Raw genomic sequence first — 26054 nt, forward strand, 5'->3', positions numbered from 1 at the left:
CATCTGAACAGCCCTCACATAATGCAAACGATGAATATCTCAAATTAAGGCTTCTCACTTGTATGCTACTTCCACTTCTGAGCAAGAATTTTGGTGACACACCAGGCAGTTCAGAGAAGACAGTGGAGTTCAGATACAGGTGGTAGGCTACAGATCTCTAAAGGGACAGTTCTGGTCAGAGGTCAGAGAGGCATTTCCCCCTCAGTGTCAGCAACAGATGTCCTCAGCAACACTGAGGTGGTGTTTTCTAAGTATCATATCTCCACCAACTGGCTTTCTCTTCTTCTTAAGGGGATTAAGTATTCTGTTGCACGTGGCTTTGAAAAGACCAGACAAAAAGTTTCTGGAAATGTTTGTTTACAGCAACATTTAATAAAGGGGCAAGTGACAGACAGTTCTTCCTGAAGCAATTCAAGATTATGTGGCTGGATGGCATAAACAAAGCTGCACAGCAGCCAAGCATGCTTTCTATTCAAATAAAGGGCCAGTTTCTCTGCCAGTGTCACAAATCTACAAAAGTTGACAATTTGGACCATGTACTAAGGAAAATAATCTGTTTGGTTTTTTGTTTTTTTGTTGTTGTTTTTTTTTTAACTACTGGAATCATTAAAGCACAATCTACTTTGCTGTCTTTATCTTACTTATATGTCCATCTGAAAATGAAAACCAACTTATCAGTGTGTGTTCCTGGACAGTTTCCCTTTCTAGATCTCCACCACTGAGGTGAGGACTCCTGGACTGCAGGAGGAACATTAAAACACATCTACAGAAAGCTCTTGTCACTGAAATATATGACAAAAAATAAATTCATGAACCATCACTGCTCCTGTTCAGCTGTGCAAAAACATTTATTCTCCACCTCTGTCTCTACTTCTCTTATCTAAATGTCAGTACCAAACTCAATGTTCCTTTAAAATGTAATCACCAGGTTCCAGACACTATTGAATGATTTTTCTACTATTATATCTAGAGGCATAAATCCTTTCAAATTTATGTCACCCAAATGAAATGTAACCAGCGATCTTCATGAAGATGTACATAAACTTTATAAGGGCTGCAGGATTATTTTATCGGTGCTTGATGTGAGAAAATTCATACATTGTTTTTTGCTTTCTTTAAATGCTTTTTTGAATCAATTTGCCAACTTGATCATCAGCAGTGACATACTTAAAAAGTATTAGGCCTGTCACTTTTCTGACATCTAACGTATTGTCCTGAAACAAGTATTGATATAAGAGCAGCGAGGGATCTCTCTCTGGATTTATCAGATGCTGTCCTGATTTTTAAAGAGTCACCACTGACGTCATGAAACCTCAAGTGAATTTAGGAATTTTCCACCTAGGTTTTCCCAGTCAGATTCCTTCCCATCAATCTCTAAAGACGACTACCTCCACAAATATTTAAATTAACCTCCTACCTAGCTGCAATGGCTGTCTGATTCTTGAAGGACCAGAACCTCAGTGGACATAACCTGTCCTTAAGTGAAGCCTACACAAGCATAGTTCCATACAAGGATATGATGATGCATGTAAACCAAGAGTCCGCAGAAGAACCTTTAAAAACAAGGCTGTATGTGTCGTGTTGTGAGCTACTGTCACGTAACTGTGTGCATACAACAAATCTCCAGTATGGCAAAACAGAATGTCTGTAAAGCAAGGACAATATTGAATTGCCAAAAGGAAATACACCTTTAGTTTAAAGTTTCCCAGGATGATTAGTCTAAAACCAGAAAAGGCAGGAATCATGGTAAAATTATTTGTCTGAATGTCTCTTAACAGTATAGCCACCAATCAGAGCATCATAGAACAAAGGGAGAATTTTCCTCTGATATCCCCTGTTAAAAGCACAAACATCTCAAGGTCAACCTGGGTCCTGTTTCATTCATCCACAATCCTCTTATTACCCTGATATTACAGTCTTTCAATACCTGGCTCATCCTCAACTGCTCAGTGTCTGCTATCCCATCCCAAGCGGGACTGAAGGATGCCATAAGCCCCCTGAGAATTGCTATGCATGTGACAACTCTCAAAAGCAAACTCATCAGGCAGCTCACTGCAGTCAGTTCTGGAGAGGATCTGATCCAATCCAACCTGCAGCTGGACCCAAAGCCAGTTCAAACAGTACTCTTTTCTCAAACTAGCACTGAAACAGATGTACCCCATATCAATGGAATAACGTAATTGAACCTCAAAATTTATGTTACTAGCAGTTCAACGTAAATGTTCTGCTAGAATTTGATGTGCTCTAGCTGGAACCAGCTGTGCTGCTTTGCAGACTAGCCAGTATTGCTCAGAGCAGGGTGTTTCATCTGCCTAAGAAGCTTTAGTTATGCACTGCTCTGAGAGGATGCTGTCAGGATCTTTGATTCCTGATCTCTTGTGATGCAGAACTCTGTGTCGTTGCATCAGCAGTACCCTCGGAACACTTATCAGACTTCCTGAACTCCATCTTCCTCTCTTTAGTCCCACGGACATAATGACTGTCAATAGATGTGCATATTACTGTATATTGGTGCTATACATACTGCATATGTGTGCTTACGAGGAGAGCTAAAAGCATCAGTATTATCACTTACAGACCTAATCATTCCCCTGTCCTCCACCTCAGCTCCATCTCCATTTCTGTTCCCTACCATACCACTGGCATCTCTGACTATTTGGATGCAGTGCAGTGCCACAGCTTTTCCCCAGTTCCTCCCTTCAACAGGCTGGGCTTCAGAAGTTTGGGAGAAGCTAAAGAATTGCACTAGGAACATGAGTGATACCCACCTTTCCGGAGAGGAACTACTTCCCAGCTGTATCCCTCATTTGTCTGCCCCTGTTATGTGACCCTCTCCATATTTCAGTGTTTTTGTTTCCAGCACGAGTCAGATCAGCTTTAGGGGTTGATCAAGAAACAGAACCGATCACAGCAACCTCAGTCACTGTTGAACCCATTCTGAAATTTAACTGAAAAACATTCTGACCACTTTTCCTTGGTTGCACAGACCTCACTGCAAGGAGAACTGAGACCAGTTTAATCTACCAGCTAATGGGCACACTGGCAGTAAAGAGACATTTGGGGCTGACTGATTTTTAAATCTCAGAACTCATTCAGATGTCTTTCATGCTCTCCAGTCATCTCTTCTGCCCCCCTTCACTCTTACACTCTTGTTCAGTCTCTCCATTCACACAATTGCCCTTACTGTGGTCTTCACCAACTTTCTGTATTACTCCTGTAAGACAACACTTACCTCTGTGCAGGTTTCAGAGCTACAGGATGCTGTTTTTATAGCTCATCACACTTTGGGTGAACACATACCCACACATTTGCATGGCAACTGCTCTGTAAGTCAAAGTCAATGGGTAGCTTTACCTCCATGAGCAAAATGTCCTTGGAGCTCTGAGCTTGGACCTTTGGGTGCTGGATTTTCACTGCCACTGTTCTCCCATCCTGCAGCACCGCCTTGTGCACCTGGGCTAGTGACGCTGCTCCCAAGGGTGTGTCCTCAAAACTCAGGAAGAGCTCTTTTATCTGTCAGGAAAAGAGAAAAAGGCATTAGCTTGGGGCGCCAGAAACTATCCTTAAGGAAAGCCCTGACCACAGGCCAGTAACAGCATGCACCAAAGCTGGACAGGCTCAGCCCTTTCATCCTGCCTGTGCCCCCTGCCTGAGCCCTGTCATTGCTTGGCTTCCCAGGGAAGCTCACTAAGGAAATGCCTTGAAGATGTTCTGCTTATGGAAACCTGCATCAGAACCCCAGCAGCACATTTCATCTAGGACATGGAGTGGCTAGGCAGCATCTCAGGTACCCCTCCATGCTGTCCTTAAAACATGTTGGAGCGATTATGGTCAGCATCCTTGGCTATGACTGGGTACAGTGGCCTCCAGCTGTCCCTTCTGTGTCATCCTTTTGCAGCTATTTAATACCGCCCACCATCACCCTCCTGAGACATCGCAGTGCATGCTCCCATCCATTACAGCAACGTCAGCCAGCTTACATGGTGAAAGCCAGCACACGACCAGAAGCTGGACTTGTTGGATTCAAAAAATGAGTTTACACCTATTGCAGTTTACACCTGTCACTTGGCCTGAAAACATGTTTTACGTGATGGACTTTCTCATGCCTCAAAAGAAATCAATCAGCAATCTCTGCTCAGAAAAACTACCAGATGGGGCCAGCAAAGCACTTTGTGGGCCAGAGAGGAAAGTATCAGTGGCTCTGGGTGCGTAACTCAGGACTAGACTATATGGAAAACTGCAGATTAGGAAGTAGATTCACCAGGGGGATGTTCAGGAACCAAAAACCTAGGCAGATGCGGGTGAGGCAAAGGAAGACAGGCAAATGTCTGTCTGCCTTGCATAATGCCACCCTGAAAACACTATCACCACCGTAGTGTGATATCACCCTGGCTGACTAGCCAGGCCCCTCAGCACATTTAAGCCCAGAGGAGTTGCCAACACGGTTATGTTGCTGCTTCTGGCACAGAGCTAGTTCATGTAATGCTGGTCAAGGGTTCCTGTCCTGCTCTGTATAGCGAGGTGCAGACAAGCACTAAGGTTTCCAGAAGACTCAGCAAAGGGAACCTTCCCCACCATCTCCTTGGGATGGACCGATCTCGGGTGAGCAGCTGAGAAGCCTGTAATTTATGCAGCAACAAAAAAGAAAGAATGTCAGTGCATTTTTACAACCTGCTTTTTAAAAGGTAATTAAAGATGGGAGCTGCAGCGAGCTAGTAATTAAATATGAATAAAGACTTTCTAAGCAAAGTCTTGATGCAAAGTGTTAAACGAATACTCTTTTTGCTGATAAGGGGGAAAAACACTACACGAGGAGCAGCCTGTTCCCTCCTGCAGCTGCCAGGGAATGAGCCCCCTCCCACACCACCATACCCCTTCTCTCCCAGCCCCTGCCACAGAACCCCATTGGTAGCAACAAACGGGAGCGTTTGCAGCAATTAGATTCCAACAGAGACTCAGCTGCCTCCAATAATTCACTGGGAAGGTGCCTTTATTTATTTAATTAATTCCATTTGGTCCTGGCAGCGAAATCAATTAAGCAAAACAACTGCATTTAAAAACAACTAGTTATGTGTTTTTTAATTACAGCAGGTCCATAATTCAAACCTATTGACATTCCCGTCTCAAGAGAGAGAGGGTTTTTCTCTCCTCCCCATCCCTTTCTTCTTTTCTCTCTCACTTCAATGAATTTAGGGATTCTTGTTTCAGACTAGTATAAAGAAAGAAGCACCTACAGGACAACAGATGGCTCAGGGGACTCGTGTTCAAGACAGAGGGATTTCTACCCTTCTGTGAAGTTTGTCTGTCAAAGAGAGAGACTGTTAAAGGGAAGAGACTTAAGGTGGCCAGGAGAAGCATGTTGGGCTATGAGATCCCTAAGGGAAGAAAAAAATCCAGAGAATTTGCTACATGAGGTCAAGCTGGGGCTTTCTGTACCTCTTCCACTACCCTACATCCTCTATTAACGGGATGTACCCTTTACAGAACACCAGCCAAGATCACTAGTCCACCTGTCATTAAGATGGTAACATCCTCTAGAGGTTAAAGCACAGAATTGGGAGTTCATCGGCCTGAATCCCATGTAAGCTACATTTATAGTAAGAGTGCATATAAATTGGAGAGAATTCCACCTGCTCTGGATTTCAAAAGCTTTTAATTGCCTACACTGTCAATCCAACCATTTTCACCACTACTGAATACATGCAGGAAAAACGAAGCTGCACTTACTCCCTCTGGCAGGAATAATATATACAATATCATTATGTGACTAAGTTATCTAAAGAAATACCATTTGAAGAAAGCTGTCTTGAGGAATTTTTTTGGGCAGAAGGATTTCATTTAAAATCCTGTTATTAAGAAGAGGAAAGCCAGGTTAGCAGTCACATCCATTAAAGCCAGCCCAGTGGCCCTGCTGCAGCTCGAGGGGAAATCTGTGCGCCCCCGCGGGCTCCAGGCCAGGGCAGCAAGGGGAAGGACTGCACCAGGGTCAGAGAATTGATGGCTCCTCCATGAGCAGAAGGGTAGAGCACGCATTTGAGGGAGGGAGCAGATCACAGCCAGGCCATTACACAAGCAGGTGTGAGGCTGAGATAAAGCAGCAGCACAATTACAGCTGGGCTCCAGGACCCCACTTAGCAAATTGCCCTCATTCATTATGAAATTGTCCTTTTGCAGCACACTGGAGGCAGCTAGTGCCTCTGAAGCAGGCTGCGTGTCCTAAAGAGGCTAAAACGAGTAAGAGACTGCATGACATGGAAGCAGAGAGGGGATGAGCCAGGCTCCCACACTGCTTGCTGGAGCACGGGGCTCCTTCCCCAGGGAAGGCGCTGCACCCATTTCATGCAGGTGAGGGACTCACTGGAGCAGGCTCTTGATGCTGACAAGTACCCAGTTAATAAGGACCCTTAACAAAAACTCTATCCATCATTTCCAGGGTGGATAATTAGCAAGCAAAGGTCTGGGACAGTCTCAGAGCCCACCTGACACGGTACTTGAGGAACTCTCAAGCTTCTTCCAGGCCACAGCTGGCCTCAAAGGGCCTTATCAAATTGGCTGTTACCATCTGTAATCCTGGCAGGAGATTAAACAAGCACAGTTTCCAGACAGGTTTAATAAAGGTTTAAAAGAGAGAAAAGGAACTTTAGGGTTGCTCTTTGAAACAAGTGGGACAGCCAGCTGCAGGTTTGCAGCTGCAGAGGTGAGCAGCGTCCCTGCACACAGCGGTTTCCCTCATTAGCTTGCTGTACATCCAGCTGCCCAGCGGGCACGTGCTCAACCAGCAAATGAATGTGTCATTGTGCTTTACTGGTTGGAAACACAGCCCTGACTGTCTAATTCTAAAGAACGAAGCTTGTTTAATTTAAAATATGCAAAATCTTTTCATGATTGTTGGTATTAGTATTCATACCTTAGGGAGCCGATATAAATGCTCTTACAGGATCTATCTACTTAGACACTTATTAGTATGTATTTGTGCTGAGGTTGCACCTAGAGACTGTCATTAGGCCCAGAGTGCCATTGTAGGAGGTGCAGAGCCACTGCAGGCCCTGTATGAGCTCACAGACTACAGGTGTCCCAGGTTGTCACCTACAGGCCTCCTCCTGTACTGAAGTGCCTTCCCAACGCACACACTGCTCTGCCCAAGTTTTGTGGCACACGCTAGCTGCTGCTGCAATGCTGAGCACCAGGATGCCTCAGATTTTTTTGTGAATCCCATCCTTAAACACTTAGGAAGTTACTGGAAGTCAATTGGATTTAAGCTCCTAAGTCCTTTCTGAAAGCATTGCCTTACACGACCTGCCCAGCATGTTCTGAGCAGTCTTTGGCAGAGCTGGGATTTAACCCAGATATCCTGAGTTACGACTCGGTGTCTTAATCTTCCAACCATAAACGTTAAATGTGCATGTCTTGCTAGCTAATTTCTTTTGAAATATATTGCCTCTTAATCCCAACCTTCCTATATCCATGTGCTGTAGCAAGCGATCCAATATTACAGCTTGGTTTCAACCTGCCCGCTCCACAGAGAGGTGCGTTTCCTTCACTCCCCAGAAAGGCTGCTAACAATGCACCCTGGAGCAGAAGTCATAGAGCCCTTTCCTGGCCCAGCGCTACACATCAGCAGATGGACAGTGGCCACGTGTCAACCATCTGCTCTGGACAATTTCAGGATGCAGTGAGATGCAGGATCACGAATAGGAGCTGCCTCAATGCCCAGCCCTGTTCAGCTGGCAGGCTGAACCCTTCCTGCAGGGTGCTCCAGACTCCTGTACATGGTACAGCCAGAATAAGTCTAAATAAACATATTTTGCACTTATGGGTTCTACCCAGAAGGTTTCCAGCAGAGTCCAGGGTGTTTTTGTACTGAACCAGTACAGTTCAGGTGGGTGACAACACTGTACAGGAGACTTAGAAATGCTCAGCACTTCCCTGGGAAGAGTCCCACACCAAAACCTTTCAAAACTGCCTTCAACAATTTCTTTTTCAAGGATTTTAAGGGACTGTTTAATGTGGAAAGAGAGACAATGGGGAGGGACTGTCACAGAGCTCTATAAAATCACTTCAGTCATAGAGAACAGGATTGGGAATGTTCATTCGCTTTGTAGAATAACTCAGGAACAGCAAATTGTCTATTAAGACACAAGATGACAGCAGGATTAAAACAAGCAAAAACAAGTATTTTTTCCCCATACTGTTTAATTAAGCCATGGAACTCACTGCCAAGTGTTACGAATTCCAAAGGTCCAGGTGGGTAGACAAGTCCATGTAGAAAATCCAGCCCAAATTATTAAACAACAAGATACAAACTCTTGCACAGGAAATCTCTAACCATCAGATTAGGAAGCTGGGAGATCATACCGTAATTGTATGCCTGCCCTGCTTTTACAGCCGTTGTCTCTTAGCCAACACTAGCTACACTTGGAGACTGAGCAGTGGCTTGGTACTCTTGGTACAAGTATCTCCATCTTTATGTTCTCCAGAAGCTCTTCCTGCCAGACTGACTGGTCTCAATGATCGATGACAGGAGGATGGAAAATGAAGGTGGTGTTTCACCTGCTGCTAGCCTGGGGCTCAGCTGCTATGTGACAGCCCAGAAAGTTACTGACAGATTGTGGAGTGTCTAGGAGTTCAGAGGGTGCAGGGAACAACAGCTGGAGGTGGCTCGCTCTCCAGGGTAAGCTCTAGCTCTGATAACAGTGCAGCTTCACGAAATGCCTGTCATGCAACATTCAGATAATAGAGTTGCTGTTGTAACCAGAAGTACTGTAAATATGCCAGTATTAAGCACAAATATGCCCATATCAGGGGACTGTGCCAGAGCCTAGCACATCTGGAGAAACTGCAGAAGCTGAAACCATCTCAGCCAGAGGCCAGCTGTAGGTACTTCCCCGTGCTCCACAACTTCCCCAATCAAATCTACTCAAATCCATCGACTAACAGGGAACCGAGGGTGATGATGCTATTCTCTTATCCCCAAAAATCAATGCTAACTGAAACATTCAAAACCTCCACAATTTCACAGCAGATGTCCTCTTATGATCACAGCATGTTGTAATTGCTCCTGAGCCCTGCATTTTATATTTGGAGATAGCAATCTATGAGAAGTCCTGCTATTCCTGAAGGGGTGACTAGGCGATACACAATTAACTTGAACTTCTTACCTCCGAAGCAATGATACAACAGGGCTCCTTTAACAACCAGGATTGGGTTTTGATGGCCAGGAGCAGCTTTCTGCCTCCTAGCATTTGGATGCCACGCAGCAGTACAGGAAGGTGCACATGGGGGAGCAGCTATAAATCATATCAAGACAAAGGGGATCCTACAGTTGGGAGAGTGGTCCATGGAAGAAGATGACAGCAACAGAGGGCTTACAGTAGGCAAGTTTTGCACATTGCCTTGTGCTGTGATTTTCCAAGCTGGAATTCCTTTGACAAGGTGAATTGATTTTTTTTTTTTTTTTCCATTCCCGAAAGAGCTGACACTGAACATTCCCCTCTTGATCATGGCTCCACAGATGGCAACTTGCTAAAATAAGTGAACCCAGTCTGTGAGAACCTTCCCAGATTTGCACAAGGATCATGCTGCCTCATAGCCTCCCAGATGAAACATCATGGAGCACTGTGATAATGGGATTTGCGGGTTTGCTGGAAAACAGAACCACACATACCACTCTGGGAACAGAGCAGGTTTCCCAGAGAAGCTCTGGTTGCTGTAGCTGCCGTCTTAACACTACCTAGGATAGTGTCCCTTCTAATTCAGGTGGCAGACTAGCTGAAGAGATACTCAGCTTTAAGCCTGATATAACATTTCAAAGATGCACAGCTCTCAGACTTTCGGAACTCTCTTTATTGACACAAGGACTCTATTGCTCTCAAAATACCTTTCCTGGATGTAGATCCAAAGGATGTGAACCTCACTGTGGACTGATCACCTGTTCAAGAACATACATGTAACTGTCCACAGCACCATGGAATCACTGATCTCTGCAAGACCATAGTTCTAGGCATGAGAAAATGTTACCTTGGAGTAGAGCAAGCTACTTCTCAGACAGCAAACATTTTATTTCTATTGCTCCAGCCTCTTTATCCCCTCTATGAAAACAAAATGTCACAGTGTTGCTCCAAGAATTATTAAGACAGCAAAAACTGAAAGATTAGATTTATCGCAGCAGACAGTGGATTATGAAGAATAATTTATCAAATGTCAGAACAAACAGCCCAGAATTTATAGGAGGCTTTGTTGAGTCAGTGAAATCTGATTGGACTTCTCCCCACCTAATGAATGCCAAGCCTAATTGATGGTTCCTAAATGCATCTGTCAAGAATATGTATTTATTAACTCAATATTTTTAATGATATTGTGGATATATGCAGAATAATGGTTTCTTCTGAGTGGGTTCCATGGTGTTCATATTACATATACATGGAAGTGTCGAAGTATATAGGGGTATACACTGCATTCAAATGAATCCAGGTAAGAGGAACATGTATTCTGACACACTGAAACAACACATGGCTTATTACCCAAAATCCCTACAACTTTCAGTGCACAGGAGGGAAAGCAACGTGGTCCTTCTCCAGGGGAGATATGATGCACATTAAGCTCAGAAGAGCTGAGTTCCCCCATTGTCTCCCCCTGGTACCCCGCTACGTGATTCCAGGCCACACACCGTTGCAGAGCTCACGCCTAGATGACCAGAATTAGGGCTGTCCATTCAGCTAGAAATCTGCTCCTACCTAACTTCTCAGGCCCCAAATTGTAGCTTTAATATCTTTTTAAAACCTGTCTGCCTAATACGCATACATAAGTTGTCACACGAAGAGCCACTGACACGTAACTTCACCTGAAATGGTATACATTTGCTCCTGACATACCATTCACTGCTAACACCACACAGCAATATCACAAAACCACTGAGGGCTGTCCATCGACCATCAGTCTTCTGGGAAAGGGCTGAGATGAAGCTGGAGTATGAAGTTCACCTTTTCCCGTTCTCTCTACCTTGTACCACTTCGGTGCCCACTGGCAGCTATACCACCAAGAATCTTCTCTGGGATCCTATCAACAGTGCTTCCCTGTCACAAAACCATCAATGTTACAGAAAAAGAACTCCACAAAAGGAAGAGTCCTTCATCCCATCACCTGGAGACCAAAGTATGCCCACTCTTCCACTGCCCTGTACCTAGGATCTTCCCTGTAGCCTGTTCTGCTTAACTACAATCCTCGTTCTGTAGTTTCTTGTGGCTAGAAAAGCAGTAGAAAAGCCTACGTTAAGACACCCTTTCTTTCTTCTCATACATCCACAGAGCTGTACAGCAACAGTACCAGTCTACTTGCTATAGTAACTTTGATAGAGAGCCATACTTCGAGGAAAAGCACCTTTTATTCCACCCCTGATTACTCCTGCTTAATAGTCTGTGCTCAGGCTCACACGTAGAACCTTCATTCATTTTCCCAAGTTAAGTCAGATCCTTAAGACAAGATAGATCTGTCTGAGAATATCACTCATGCTGGATCGAAACCAATCCCAGTGGTGACAGCTCCACAGGCAGTAACAGCAATGAGAAAACAGAGCTGATGCACATCTCCTGAGATCCCACCTGAGAGCCTGTGAGGTTAGCATCGTCTCCTGTCTCTCTGAAAGGGGAGCTGCTTACCCATGGCTCCTAAAAACAAGCCAAAGCCCTGGAAGACTAGCCAGCATACCTTTAAATACTGCTCATCATGATAATCCAGATCAAGTGGCAACCTCATTCTTCTCCAAGTTTTACTTTTCCCCTGGATTGAATTCCAAAGCATGAATGTGATGGTGAGAAAACGCACTCTTGCAATAACGTTACCAGAACAGTGTTTTTGCCAGTAGCCCATGTCAGCATCAGGTAGCATCCCACAGTTCAGGCCCAGGTTCCAGTGGGTCCTGCCCTTCCCAGCCTTGCACCTTCCACATCAGCCAAGAATCTTTCAGCAGGGGTAAGATGCAGCTGGCCTTGGAGGATTCAGAAAACAAAGACCTGTCTCATACCAGGTTGGACAAGCAGGACAGAAACCTCAAACAACCGCATTCAATGAGAAGTGAGATCAGACTGTGACAAATCAAGCCACCTGGTTCTTGGTTGGATTCCTTACAACCTATGCTACTGAGGGGGGTAAGATTAATTTTTTTTTTTAAAAGGCTTTAGTTCTAAACAAAGGAAATTGAAAAATCTATTCCTGTAAATGTAAGGATTGTCATGGCAAGACTGGAATCTCACTGTCTCAAGAACATCCTTCTGACTGTCACAAGGAGATAAATGTTTTTCATCAGTGAAGCTATTGGGTGTCCTGCTACCTTCCAGAGAGACAGAATACCAAGATTAACTCAGCTCAGCATCCTGGTAAATGCTTTCACCAGCTGGAGTTGTACAGGTTTTCTATTAGCATCACTACAGCCTCTTCCATGCTGGGTTTCACTCAGCTGTCGGTGCTGTTCATTGTCCAGGTGCTGGTTTTACAAAACACTCTTAAAGCAGAGGGACTGCACGTTACACTTCTGACATAAGATGGATATCATGCTGGATAGTGGGAAAACAAAGAATCCAGACATTACCACAGGTCTGGTTCAACATCTTCGGCATCACAAGCACATAGAGCAAACCAGAGACAGCAAGGTGGAAGAACTTTGCATCACTGAAATGAATCATTTCCTCAGGATCCCCCTGACTGAAAACAAACTACTGGTCCCTCTAATACCCTGATTCTGCTGTTGGGACTATGCCCATTTCCTCTTGCCAGATGCAGTTAATCAGCGCAATGACCTGGCTTCTTCAGCAGCCCCCTTGTTTCCAACTCAGAATAAGCTTCTTGTGCAGCTGGTTGCCTTCGCCTTCCCGCTATCTTAATTTCCCAAACCCACTCTATGACTTAACAGCAGCCAGTGCTTTCTGACCCAGAGTCAAGCCACAGTCCACCAGCAACTGTGCTTCTGTGGAACAGAAGGTAGGAGACAACCTCTCAAAATGCACACTAAGTGGTGTCACTGCACACTCTTTTGCATGATATAAGCAACTTAGTCTCCACAAAACACACAGAGCCACACAGAGTAAAGCTGAGGCATGTATACAAATATAAAATCCTGTTCACTTCCATTTCATCATGCTGAAAAATCAAGCAGTGACTTGTGAGCCACTTACTCCCTCCAATGGTGCAAGCCATGGGGCTCCAATCTGCCCCGTGTTCCACACCCTCCCCTTGCACATGCAAGTGCTTCCCTTTCTCTTAATTTGCTCTTTCATCTTGAGCTGTCTTCCACTTGAGTTGAGCAGTGTTCATTAAGACCACCGTTTTATCTGTCTTTTCAGAGAAATATTACTTTTCCTGCACCTCTCCTGTCTGTGAGGATGAAGCCATACCTGTCAATTTTTGAGACAGACTGGAATCACAATTCTTCAAGAGGACAATTCTTCTCCACACCACCTTGCCTTTTTTTTTTTGTTTGTTTGTTTTAATTGAAATAAATCACTCTTTCTGATAATAAAGGAGCTCCCCATCCTTGCTACATTAGTTACCAGTGAAAATTGCCAAAAAACTTCCTTTTACATCCCATCTGCCCAAATGGATTCTCTTACTCCATGGTTCAGGCAGTGGTGGCTCCTTTCTACCAAAACCCTAGGCTTTAAAACTTACTGCATTCCCTTTAAGTTCCTCTTCAGCTCCCCAGCAATAGAGCTGAAAGTGCTAACACAGCAGGAACATCCCTCTAGCTCCTAAGGAAGACAACAGCAACAGCCTTCTGCTTTCCTAACAGCTCTGTTAGCGTGTCTGAGCAGCTTCCTTATCTCTCTCCCAGCTTTCTGGCAACATTCCACCAAGTTCTGCCTCAAACCATCCTCCTGTTTCCTTTCTCACTACAACAGACAGCATCACCAACCTGTCAAGCATTCCTGCAACCTTGGCCTTTTCACCAGCAGTGACCTTCCTCTCCATCTCACGTTCAAGCCAGGTATAAATCTTGCATGTTCCTTAAGCACAACACACCTCCAAAATGTTTTCTTCTACCAGCCCAGTTCCCATCCTGTCACACCTTGATACAGAAACAGCTTTCTTCCCCTGGGTTTGACACATGCACACAGGTCTGGCCTGGACCGTACCTATTTTAAGGATCACACCTGTTCCAAGGCAGGGTAAAGGCTGCTGCCCTGTGTCACCCCTTTGGCCTCACCACAGTCTGTTTAGAGCTTTCCCCTATCTCCTCCTCTCTGTTAACCAGACTTGCCTGTTTTCCTTTACCTTCAAGACTTCAGGGCTTATTTTCCACCTATCTAGTAGTCCAGTACTGTCTCTGGCTTTGACACTGTGTTGATCTGTTGTCTTCTATTTTCTAACAAAGCTGTAAGCTTTCTAGGACAGAAACTGATTTTTACTCACACCTGTGTAGTGCCTGGCATAGCGAACTCCTCACCAAGTACAAGTGCCCACAAGTGACAGGTGACAACAATTCCACTGCTCTCCCCCTTTCTGCCCCCAAGTTCCCCTTCCTCCTGAGCCACGCACACAGCGAGACACATGCAGGTCTCCAATGCACCCAGAGCACCTTGATCAAACTCCCGCAGACATACCCAAATGACATATCACCCCTACTGACGTCAGCAGCACATTTGGAAGGAAATGCCACAGAGATGGGGCTAGCTGGCACGTTAAGCAAGAAAGTAAGATTTAAGAAAGCACCCAGAAACAAAAGAATTTCCAAGATAATTTTGACTCCTGGCATAAATACATCCCTGCCACGCACTGGCTGAAACCAGAATAGGAAAGGGTCAATGGACCCCAACAACAGGCTCAGCTTAGTCACAGCCAGGCAGAGGGAGGCTCTGCCACGGACTGCAGAGATGCCCCAAGGGCCCTGTCAGCTGTAAGCCTGAGCAACGGCAGCAGTCCTGTGAGAAATAACCAGCTGCCAGAGCCTGAGGATATGTAGGGACCTTCGGGAACAGACATCACCTGTGCCTCATCTTAAATGCCTCTGATTCAGTTTTTGAAGCCTCGGGGCTTTGAGAAGTGCAAGAGAGAAGGGAAGGGGAGGAGGAATGTCTATGAGCAGGTTTATGTGACTATGCAGAGCGGTAAGTGAATTTCTGGGATATACAGTTAGGAGAGGTGAGCTATGAGCACCGTCCTGGCAAGCAGAGCTGTGCATAAAGCAGCAAGGAGGTGGCACGAGGCAGTGCATTTGCATGCACAGCTTGCGTGGGGAATGGGAGGCAAAATCCTCCATCCATAGAGAGGTAAGTGAAGTAGAGGGCCAGGGTGGGTGTTCCAGTGTGTGCAGAGGTAGGGTGTGCATGGGTAGCAGAGCGCTGTTCGGCAGGGTGCATCACTGTCAGGACAGCACTACTTACACATGAGTACATGCTGCACTGGCGGACCTATGTACCTCCTGAATGTCAGAGAGGCAGAGGGAGGAGAGATGGGTGCTCCTGTGAGTAGTACAAGGAGTGCTTATATGTGTTTCTTCAGAAAGGGATGAGGTAAAAATGTTTCTAGGCCTGGAACAAAGGGCAGGAATGGCAGAAGCTGCATTGCACTGCCCAGCAGCCTGTCGCCAGGGTGGACAGAGGCATGGCACAATGAAAACGGGGAGAGCAAAGTCCAATCTCAGCCAGATTCTGCCCAGATGTGTCCTTTCCTCTGGCTTTGGCCATAATTATGTCAATGCCAAAACTGATCAAAAATTGATCGAAGTGTGATATAGTTTTATTGGGCACAGCATTACCCCAAAGTAATACAGGTAACAGAGATGCAGGAGTGCAGATTTCAGGTAGATATGGAAGTACACATAGCCTAGCAGATATGGGTTATCTCTGCCTGAATGGAACGTATATGAAGAAGTGGATATAATGAGGTCACTACATTACAAGGAAGATGCTAAAAAGGTAGTAAATCCCTGCTGAAGATGTAAAACTCATGAATCACAGAATCATAGAAGCACGGAATGGTTTGGGTTGGGAGGGACCTTGAAGGCCATCTAGTTCCAATCCTCTGCCATGGGCAGGGACATCTCCCACCAGACCAGGCTGCCCAAAGCCCCATCCATCTTGGCCTTGAATGCCTCCAGGGATGGGGCATCCACAGCTTCTCTGGGCAGTCTGTTTCAGGGTCTTCACCATCCTCATAGCGAAGAATTTCTTCCTAACGCCTAATCTAAATCTCCCCTCTTTTAGTGAGCTAGTTACTGATACTGACTGTGCCTTGATGGGGTACTGAAACATCTGCACACCCAGCAGACCACTCAACAGAAAAAAGAGGCACATGTGTATAGTCCGCCCCACAGAGAACAGGGTGCCAGGACTGAAAAGAAGTAGAGGTAGAATAACTTACAAGGAGATCTGGATGGTACCCTGGAGTTTGTATTTTTTGCTTCCCTCAGAAGAAATGTATGGAGACACAGAAAAGTCAATCAAGAGAAACAACTGCACAGCAACAGACTCTCTGCCAACAGCATCACCAGCACTGTGCTGGGGAAAGGCATCCATATGTCCCCTAATGACCAGTCATATGAACCCAGCAGCCCAGAGCTCTCTGCACTTATCAAGAGAGGAAAGTCCTATGCTAAGCTAGCCATTTCCTGCTCCCTCCTTGACAAACTTCCTTCTGAGTATTAACCTCTACTTTTCTCTCCTGCCTATATTTCTACTTCTTGTGCCTCTACTCTGATCTACCTGCTCCTTCTACAGACTGTTTATTCTCTGTGCCTTCCTTTTCTTCCCTCCATGCTTCTTCCCTTGCCTCCGAATCTTCCTGTTGGGCTGCCAGGTCTCTGGTTCAGCGACATAACTCAGCTGATTTACCCTTCTTAAAGCAGTGTCTGCTCTCACGTAAATCACCCTCCAAACCCAGCCTGTGAAATGGGCTTGTTCGCTAAACTCTATGAATAGGAAAGTAGGCACAGCTGGCCTATTCATAATCAACATAAAAAATAGATTAGCACTTTACAGATTAAACATTATCGTTTCAACAGTTAACATAAATCAACTGCACTTACAGGCCCAGCATTGCTGCTGCCACTGCAGGGTGACAGGCGTTGCAAAGGGAAAGGCTGCCAGTCCGGGGTGCAGTGGTAAACAGCTCATTTGTCTTCCACCTTGAAAGTAAGTTCTTGCCTGGCACCCCCAGGGTGTACTGCTAGAGGTTGTTACAAGGATAAAAGTAGGCTAAGAAAACAAAGGTAGGGGGTTAATTTTGATTAATTCACACACATTTCCGAGAAATTCAGCAACCCACTATTCTAAGGCCGGAATCCAATTGCCCTTCATCCCTAGAGCTGCTGCAGCTCAAAAACAGATGGAGCAAGAGTCAGCGCCTGAAACAGGAACAGGACAGGGAGCCTCTAAACACTTCCTGGTATCTACCTCTGTTTTCTAGCTCAAAATCATTGGGCTCCAGTGGCTGAAGTGAAGCAGTTTGGTGGATTGTCTAATTATATTACCCATCTCAAAAAAATCCTCATCATAAGCCGAGGATGCACCTCACCAGAGAAGGGCTGAGGACTGAGATCCACTCCAGATGTACCCCCTGTCAGCAGTGCCAGGTGAGAGCAGCCCAGAACCAGCCACTGAGCAGGCTGCACCTCTTTCTTCATCAGGTAAAGGACACTGAGTCACTTGAGATGCTGAGCCCAGCAGTGTGCTATGGCTGTGTAGCGAACAAAGAGAGGAGAATCACAGAGCCACTACAGTCACAACCCTTTCCTTCTGCCCTGCTCACCCACTGAGAACTGCCCCGTATCTCAAATGGTTAGCTTGGAGCTGCCAACCTGTAATTCCTCAGCTGGTCCTGATGACTGCAAGGGCATAACTGACAGGATAAGCTACTAAGAACCACTCATCACTCTTTCAAACAAACAAAAAAAATAGAAAAAAATAAGAAAAATAAAGAAGAGAAAGGTTAGGCTATGGTCCAAAGTACAAAACACAGCCTGGGATAAGTGGCATGGTACACAGGAACCCCTCAGGGGCCTAGATGTTTCCTTGCCATCAGGAACAAAGACACTAGCAGTTCACAAAAGATGGGGCAGTATAAATTATGTGGAGTGACTTCTTTAGTATAATCCCTCTAACAAGCCCTGGTGATTTTAATTGCTCTAGTCACCTTCTACCCTTTCTTGATAAATGGGAATAATGCTTAATAGACCTGAACCAATCAGTTACATCCAATAAGATGTTTGGCAAAATTTAGCTTTGTTCTCCATTCACAACCGATGCTACCTCAGTTTCATCCATTTTCTGAAATGAGCCAGCTAATGTATATTTTCTACTAATCATTTGAAATTTGGAAGGGTTGGTGCTGAAAAGCCTCTTCCAAGAATTTGCCTATTTGAAACGGATTGGTTATGTGAGCTTTGTAAGGGAAAAACTCATCGGTTTGCTTCAGCTGAGCTCTCTTGGCACCAGCAGTAGGTCACATGAGATTATTGCTTCAGTTGTCACAGACAGCTTCGTAGGTTTGGCTCTGAACCATGCGGCCTGCAAAACTAAAGCTTAGAGAAAATAAGTGCAAAAATGTGCATAATGGTCACAAACATAACTTGATTTCCACAGAGAACATTCGAAAACTTCCTCACCCTCAGGCTGGCCTGCTTACTAGGAACTGAAACACTTAGCTCGCTAATGGTGGAAAGGCCCTTGAGACCCCTGAGATCAAAAGCATGTTGAGTGTGAGGCTTCCTATGAAGAGGATTTCCCACGTTCTCACTCACAGCAGCTTTTTCAGAAGGAGGAAAACCTGCAGACAGGCTTGAAGTCCTTTCTGTAACTCAGTGTCCTTCCAAAAATAAGGAACTCAGACTGATCCCAGAAGTACCAGAAAACAGAACTTATTAGATTGCCTGTACACCTCAAAAAATTGTAAAAATGCTATGTCTGTTTTGTGTGTTGAATAAATGTGATGTATGTGAATGAATAAATGGAAAATGCAGATATGCCAAGTTGAGGCCCCATAACTCCTTAATTTATCTAATCACTTTTGTTTCATCCTCAAATGAACTTTTGCCAAAAGACACCACTCACTGTGCCAGGTTTTCATGTTCCTGATAGGTCAAGAGACAAATAACTGTGCAGACATAAAACTCAGAGAAAACAGGAGATGCAAATGAGGCAGAATCAAGTAGGAAATGAGAAAATCAGTGGGCGGGCAGATAACAAGATTCCCTGCTCTCTAAGAGCTAAACCCAGCCTCTGCCTAGATCTGAGCACCAAGTAGGAATATTTTTGAGTGTACCAGCCGCAGGTTTTGAAACAGAAGCCAGTCCCCCCACATGGCAGCTCAGGGTTACTGCCCCTGCTCAGATCTTGCTGGGTCTTAAAAGCACACCAACATTATTGAGCAAGTGAGATACACTCTGAGGTCAAAAAGCAGTCTCCACATGCAAGAAGGCCACCCAAGGACTACTAATCCCAGTTAGAGATACAGGTTTCCAGTGACTGTTACTGGAAGGGTGACCCATGTGTTGAGATGTGGTTTGTGCCTATGGACAGAGCACTGCTGAGCACCATATCCACCACCTCCACAGGCATGGACACTGAACACAGCCCGACACAGCTGTGCTGCATGCTGGCAGCCAAGACTTGTATCAGAGAAACACTTCAGGTGCCATCAAATCTCTCAGAAAACTATACTGAAGGGATCCTACCATCTGCACACAAGACACTGTGAGCCAACAAATTCCATGCAGGTATATCATATACCAATCCCCATGCACCTAAATCTGTGAATTGAAGAAAAAAGTCACTAAGCGTGCCGATCAGAATTACTCCTTACCAGGCCATTCCCCACTCCATCTTCTTATCTCAGATGTTTCACCTTCTCACAGAAGACTAAAAAAAAAAATCCTTCAGAAAATCCACTGTCCAACCTCTCGTATTGTAAACCATGAACTTAAAGGAAGGAAAAGAAGATTATCTTCTAACGTATCCACCACAACTTTCCTTCTCATGGGCAATGGGGCTTAGAGCACCTGGAAGGAGAAAACTGCCTTCTCACGCATTGTAGGAGGGAGTACTCTGTCCCGAAGCTCCCCTGGGAATAAGGACACCAGCTTGCCCTTGGAGTGACAATAAGGATCAAGTACTCTGGAGCCTGCAAACAGAGCAAGCAGAAGCACGAGGGACAAAGCAAGGTGGACCACCTGAGCCACACAAAGTCCCTTGTTTGCTTTCCCTGCCCACTCGTAGCACTGGAGCACTGCTTCTGGGCAGCTACTGCCTGCACAGGCCCGGTGTGGGGGCAGCTGCACCAAGCCCCACCAGGAACAAGGGGCTCCCCTTACCCAGAGATGGGCCCCGGTGGAGGCAGTGGCAGCAGCAGGACCGGTGCAGCAGCTGCTCCTGCCTTCCAGTTGAGTAATGTGGGCCCATTTGTTCTGGATGACATTAATGCTATTCGCCATCCATCTCAGACTCTTTAAATTACCTTTTTATGGCCAAAATCCTTTTCATAATTGATAAAAATCTTTTTTATATCTTGAGTTATTGAAAAAAAAGTAAAGTTTTTTATTCCTCATTATAATTTTAATACAAATGTATTTTTTATTGACAGCTGCTTGGAAGCCCTGATGGGCCTACCGAGAGAGAGCAGCAGAGGAGCGAGAGAAGGGCCAAATCCCCAGCCCCGTGCTTACAACAGCAGCTTGCACCATCAGTCATGGCCATCACAGCCAGGCCACCACTCTGGTGGACAATGAGGGTGGTAACAGCACAGAAAAGGAGATTTCCTGTGATGGACATAGAGCCCACAGCAGGCTCTTGCTGAGCTAGTTCTAGTTTCCCTGTGCCTCTTGGTGATGTACAGGAGGCCCAACTTCAAAGCACAGCGTTGCTGGAGTGGGTGGGGTACATGAGGACAGAACCATGGTCACAAGCTACAGGAGGCCCAGACTTGGAGGTTTTGCCACAGGACACGCAGCCGGTTGAATGGAGCCATTTGGCATCAGACCCTCAGCTCTGAGAGACCATGAGCGACTGTGTGTGCACTGACCGGGCCACACAGCAGTGCTTTCAGGCAGAACACCCCAGTTCTGCAACACAGAAGGTTGAAGAAGCAACTCAGAAGGTTGCAGAACCTGGAGGAAGTGGGCATGTCTCCTGGCATCCAAGATCAGTTCAACAGCACTGCCCATCTGGGACGAGGCTTCCTGGGGTCACAATAGGATCTGCAGCATCACGACCTGAAGACCTTGTGAACTAGAAGGATAAGCAAATCTTCCCTAGGACAGCATATGGAGCTGGCTACAGAAAGTGTTTCACATTCCCCTGGGAACAACTTGGATGCTGTAGGACATGCAGTGTAATACCCAACAGCCTACTGAAGCCTGAGCTACTCTTCCACAGGGCTGCACACTGCTTCAACAGTTCTGCAAATCAGAAGTAAGCGTATGTCTTGCCAGAGCTTAAAGTGCTGAGAAACAGTTCCAGAAAGAAAGGAATCACTGTCCTCCTCCCACTGCTGGCACAGCAAAGGCTGCCATGCTGTACCAAGAGTGCCTACAGAAACAGGAGTGAAAAAAGAAGTCTCTCTTATTCCCTCTGTCCTTTCTCAGACTGCAACAGCTCAAGTGCAGGGAAGTTTCTTGCTATGGTTAAGGCTGCATGGCAAAAGCCAGGACATTGGTACCTTGCTACAGTCTTATTCCAGCTCCTTTCCCTGGTAGGTTCACATGGGCGTAGGATTTTGCCTCTCCTTGCCAAATGGCTGTGTAGCATTGCTGGGCATCATTGCAGTGACCATGCTCCCAGGTGTATATGGGTATATTTCAACAGGGGATGAATAAACCTCATGTAATCTGATTGAAAATAACAGAATTGAAGGGGTTGGAAGTGACCTCAAAAGATCATTGGGTCCAACCCCCCTGCCAAAGCAGGTTCCTCAGAGCAAGCTGCCCAGGTAGACGTCCAGACTGGCATTAAATATCTCCAGAGAAGGAGACTCCACAACCTCCCTGTACCCAACCTACAAAACACTTTGGGAACCTGGTGAGCAATTTAAGGTAGAGGAACAAAGGCTAGCCTCCCTCTCAGCCATGGTTTTGCTGCAGGTATGATGACTTCGCAGACAAGGAGCATATATCTGTTTCTTAATGCACAGCAGCGGTGCCTTGCCAGGTAGGAATTCAAGGAGAGCAAAGCCTTTTAACTGAAGGCTGGGTCCCCCATACACCACTGTCTGTAAAAATACATTCTGATTCACAAACTACAGCACAGGAGGCTTCTCTACCGCACGTGCTTTGGTTACAAATCACAGTCCAAACATTGGTGTACCCTGCCCTACTTGGCCAGCAAGCTCCATTACTGCACAGCTGCAGGAGGCTTCTTACAAATGGCAAAATAGTCCTTGAACAGGTAAAAGCCACAATTAACTAACTGTGGATGAAAAGGATGGTGTCCTTGGAGGTGCCAGCTAATCAAGCAATTAGAAACTACTTCCCATTACCTGTGCTCCCACAAAGCAGGGCTGGACTGACATCCTTCTATCTAAATGTCTGGCTTTCCATCTATTCAAACCCTTTATATGATTTGGCTTCATCACAGTGAAGCCTTGACCCCTGGGCTCTCCCCAGTGCTTTCTCCCAGCTTTGAACTAAGTGAGCACTGGAAGCAATGAATTCAATCACTGGCATGTTCCCTGCAGGGAGCCTGTTTTGCCTCTTGGTCTTCCCGGTGCACAGCAAAACCTCCAGAAGTTGTGTAAGCATGTGTGTGGATACCTGGGGTCACAAAAAAAAAAAAAAAAAAAAAAAAAAGCTGGTCAAAATTTCTCAAGACCCCTTACTTAATAGGGGATGAGACTGCTCCAGCTTCAGCAGTTTCCACTCAGCTCTGAAAAAGCTTCAGCAGCTGTTAGTGAGGGGCCAAGGATGTGAGGGTAAGTCAAGGTGAGAGGAGGAAGGAGTGACCCTCATTCCCACAGCCAGACCCTTACCCCACAGGCCAGGACACAGCCTGGGACAAAGCACCCGGGCAGCCACACAGCACCAGCACCCTGCCAGCATGGGAAAGCCCCTGCCTGACATTACACTAGCCTCATGGGGGTGCTAATTTTATCCTGTCTGGCTTAGCCAAACTCAGGGATGCCCTGGGTCCTCTGCTTTTGCTCTAGGACCAAACTGTCATCACCTCCCCAGTACCCCTGTATCCCACAGCCACAAGTCCATCTCTCCCAACACACCTGCCAGAGGGAGGAAGTGCTCCTAATCCCAGTGTTGGCCAAACAGTTCTTCCATCATTTCTTAGTTCCTAAGCTCAAGGGTTTTGCACTTTTTAGGTGTTTCCACTCTGAAAGATGCACCTTCCAGAGTCCCTTATCACTTTCTCCTGATATGTCTGGTGTCCACATTTCACCAGAAGTTGCCTAGCTCTGCTCTTGCATGCACCTTGTTGAATCAGAATTTAGCTGAACCAGCTATCTTCCTATGTGTCATCAGTAGCCCTGCAGAGAAAATTATAATTGTGGGGCAGGGAACATACTCATTTCTCACTCATTTTCAACACATGACATGATTTACTTTCAGGATCCTGCTCAAACAGGGAAGATAAAAGCAGAGGTAGAAGAGATTCTTTCATTCACATCCTATCACCTATTTTTATGCACACAGCTTTTCCCAACTCATCCAGGAAATCCATCCAGAGCAAGCCCAACCTGTGGTATGGCCACTGTCTCCCCAAAAGACTTACTCTGTGATCTTTCCAGTGAGCATTTCCACAAGTCATGGTAAAGATTTACTTGTGCAGTTTCTTCTGTTGTTACTCCTTGTGTTGTCCTGAGCAGCCTGCTCTCTCACTGACACTTTTTTTTTAAGTAATACTCTAGAGAATGATCACCTTGCACCATCACTTAGCCAAACCACTGTGGCTGAGATGAGAGAGACAGCATCTGCTCTCTACTAATTATTTTTATCCCTATAATCCCTGATAGGTGCACATAACCCCCCTAGACTTAAAATGGGGATTGACCGGGCAATACACAAACCATCATGTATTATGTTCTCCCTTCCGTTTCCTACCTGCACACGTGCCACGCAGCTTTAATCAGTCCATTAGCTCACCTGGAGCTACAAGCTGCAGCTCCCAGTCTCCAGCCATGCTGCTGGGCCCACGGAGGGAGCTCTGCTACCGGCAGGTGCTGTGCAAGTCTGCACGGTGACAATGCGTGTGGAATGGCTGCAGCCTACCTCACAAGCCCTCTGCCTTTGCTCAAAGATCAGTCTCATCACCATGCTCTCCATTTAGACCAATTTTCCCACAAAGCCACTCCATTTTTTACAATCATCCAAGCCCCTGATAAGATTCTCAGGAGTAGGTCACAACAGAAGACAGGCTGCTTCTAATTGACTGGAGATACAATGCTTCTATACATGATAATGTTTGGTCTGTTGCCTTTTCTTGATTTTTTCATGTCCTTTTCCAAGCTCTGGCCTGATTTGTCAGCTTGTCACGTTCCTCCCTAGGTGTATCTGCATTTCCAATTGTTATTCCCCCCATTTATTCTGCACTGATCCCAACTGTATGTGATTACTTCTTGCATACACGAGATTTATCTGAGGAACCTACTCTTGTACTTGTTAGGGAGGACTGCAAGTCTTACCACTGAATTTGAGAGCAGCAGGGTTAGTTAGGCCTAGGCCCCATGGGAAGATTCCTTCATTGTTATTTTCTCTTCTTCTTGGATTCATCTGCAAGTTCCTAGGTTTGACGTTGGCCCCAAGGGGGAAGGTTTCAGTATCCCTCCTTGCACTCTCCACTGCTCTGACACTCCACCTTGCCCTTCTGCCATCTATATTTCAGCTAAGGATATTGTATTTAACACGTACTGAGGATGTAGCTACACTGGAGTTAAATTTGTGCCTGACATAACCCTATTAATCCTCTGAGCTTCAGCAAAGAAAACTGTGGTGCGTTAGGTTCCTGACATCATTTCTGTTTTTAAATATTTGGATTTGTTACCTGGAAACTAATAGGCATGGGCATTTACCTGTGATTTTAGCACTGCCCAGTTTCACCTGCTACTTCACTTTTATACATTTCATTCTCTTAATTTCTGTCTTTATGTAATCATTGCTCTCATCCTCATTAGCATTTCCTCTTTCCTTCTTCCCATTTCTATCTTTTTTTTCCTCTGTCTCTTTAAAATTAAATATTGCCCAGCACTGCCCATGTGGGTGATGTGAATGCTAAGAGGGAAGGCTGCTGTGGAGACTGGATTCGAGCTGCCTCGCTGGGAATCAATGAGGCATGGAGGGCTCGTCTAGCTCCCGAAATGCTGAAAGAAACCAGGGCGTATCAGTGGCAGCTGAATATGCACTTGAGAGGAAAGAAGGGGGCCCACCTCTGAGCGCCTGGCTCAGCCTCTGAGATGCACCACGCAGACAGGCAGAGGTGGCTGCTTTGGTAATTGAACAGGGGCTAACCTCAGGGTGGCTTTCCACATCTCCTGCAGAAGTGAGATTGCTGGGTGGAGCCCCACGGAGCAGCAGGGGTTTGCAGGGAGCAGACAGCCTGCCCTGCTCCATCTACCCAGTGAGCTATGAAACACAGCTGGTACCGGCCATGCTACAAGGATGCAGTGCTGAGAGAGGAAGGAGCTGGCTCACATGCAGGCAAAGGGAAGGCAGGTCAGGGACACACATTAACCCTGCCATTAAACTGCAGGGACATATGAACTGTACACAATACCTAGGCCTTAAAACTACACCTAGGCAGACACACCCCACCCAAACCCACCCACAACATACCCGCTAGGTGCAAATACTGCACTTACCCCTTCGTGTTCTCCCCATACTTCCTCAACACACAGACTGCCCACAACACCCCAAAACAGCCCCATAAACCTCTCTATATAAGCAGATACACATGTACGTGCTGCTTCCATTCTTCAGCCATCTCTCTCCCCCCACCACGCTCCCATCTTCTCTACTATTGCCTTTGCACACTGTTGCCTCCTCCCTCCCTCTCACCATGGCAGTTGTGCTCCTTGAAATTCCACCCCTCCACCTGGGAGTTGTGAGGAGACCTCCTTTCCTATGGAGCAAGACT

The 26054-nt window shown here is 45.9% G+C and overlaps 1 protein-coding gene across 7 annotated transcripts in view; it reads right to left on the reverse strand.

Moving 5' to 3' along the window:
* Positions 1–26054, reverse strand: part of ADCK1 (aarF domain containing kinase 1) — an 85599-nt gene that overhangs the window by 21978 nt on the left and 37567 nt on the right. For all 7 annotated transcript variants that reach the window (XM_084520832.1, XM_084520829.1, XM_084520835.1 and 4 more), the window contains exon 5: positions 3355–3513. In XM_084520832.1, the coding sequence (XP_084376958.1) occupies positions 3355–3513 (159 nt within the window). The remainder of the gene's footprint in view (positions 1–3354; positions 3514–26054) is intronic.

Source organism: Aythya ferina (genome assembly GCF_964211825.1).
Source record: "Aythya ferina genome assembly, chromosome: 5".
In the NCBI taxonomy this organism is placed as follows: domain Eukaryota; kingdom Metazoa; phylum Chordata; class Aves; order Anseriformes; family Anatidae; genus Aythya; species Aythya ferina.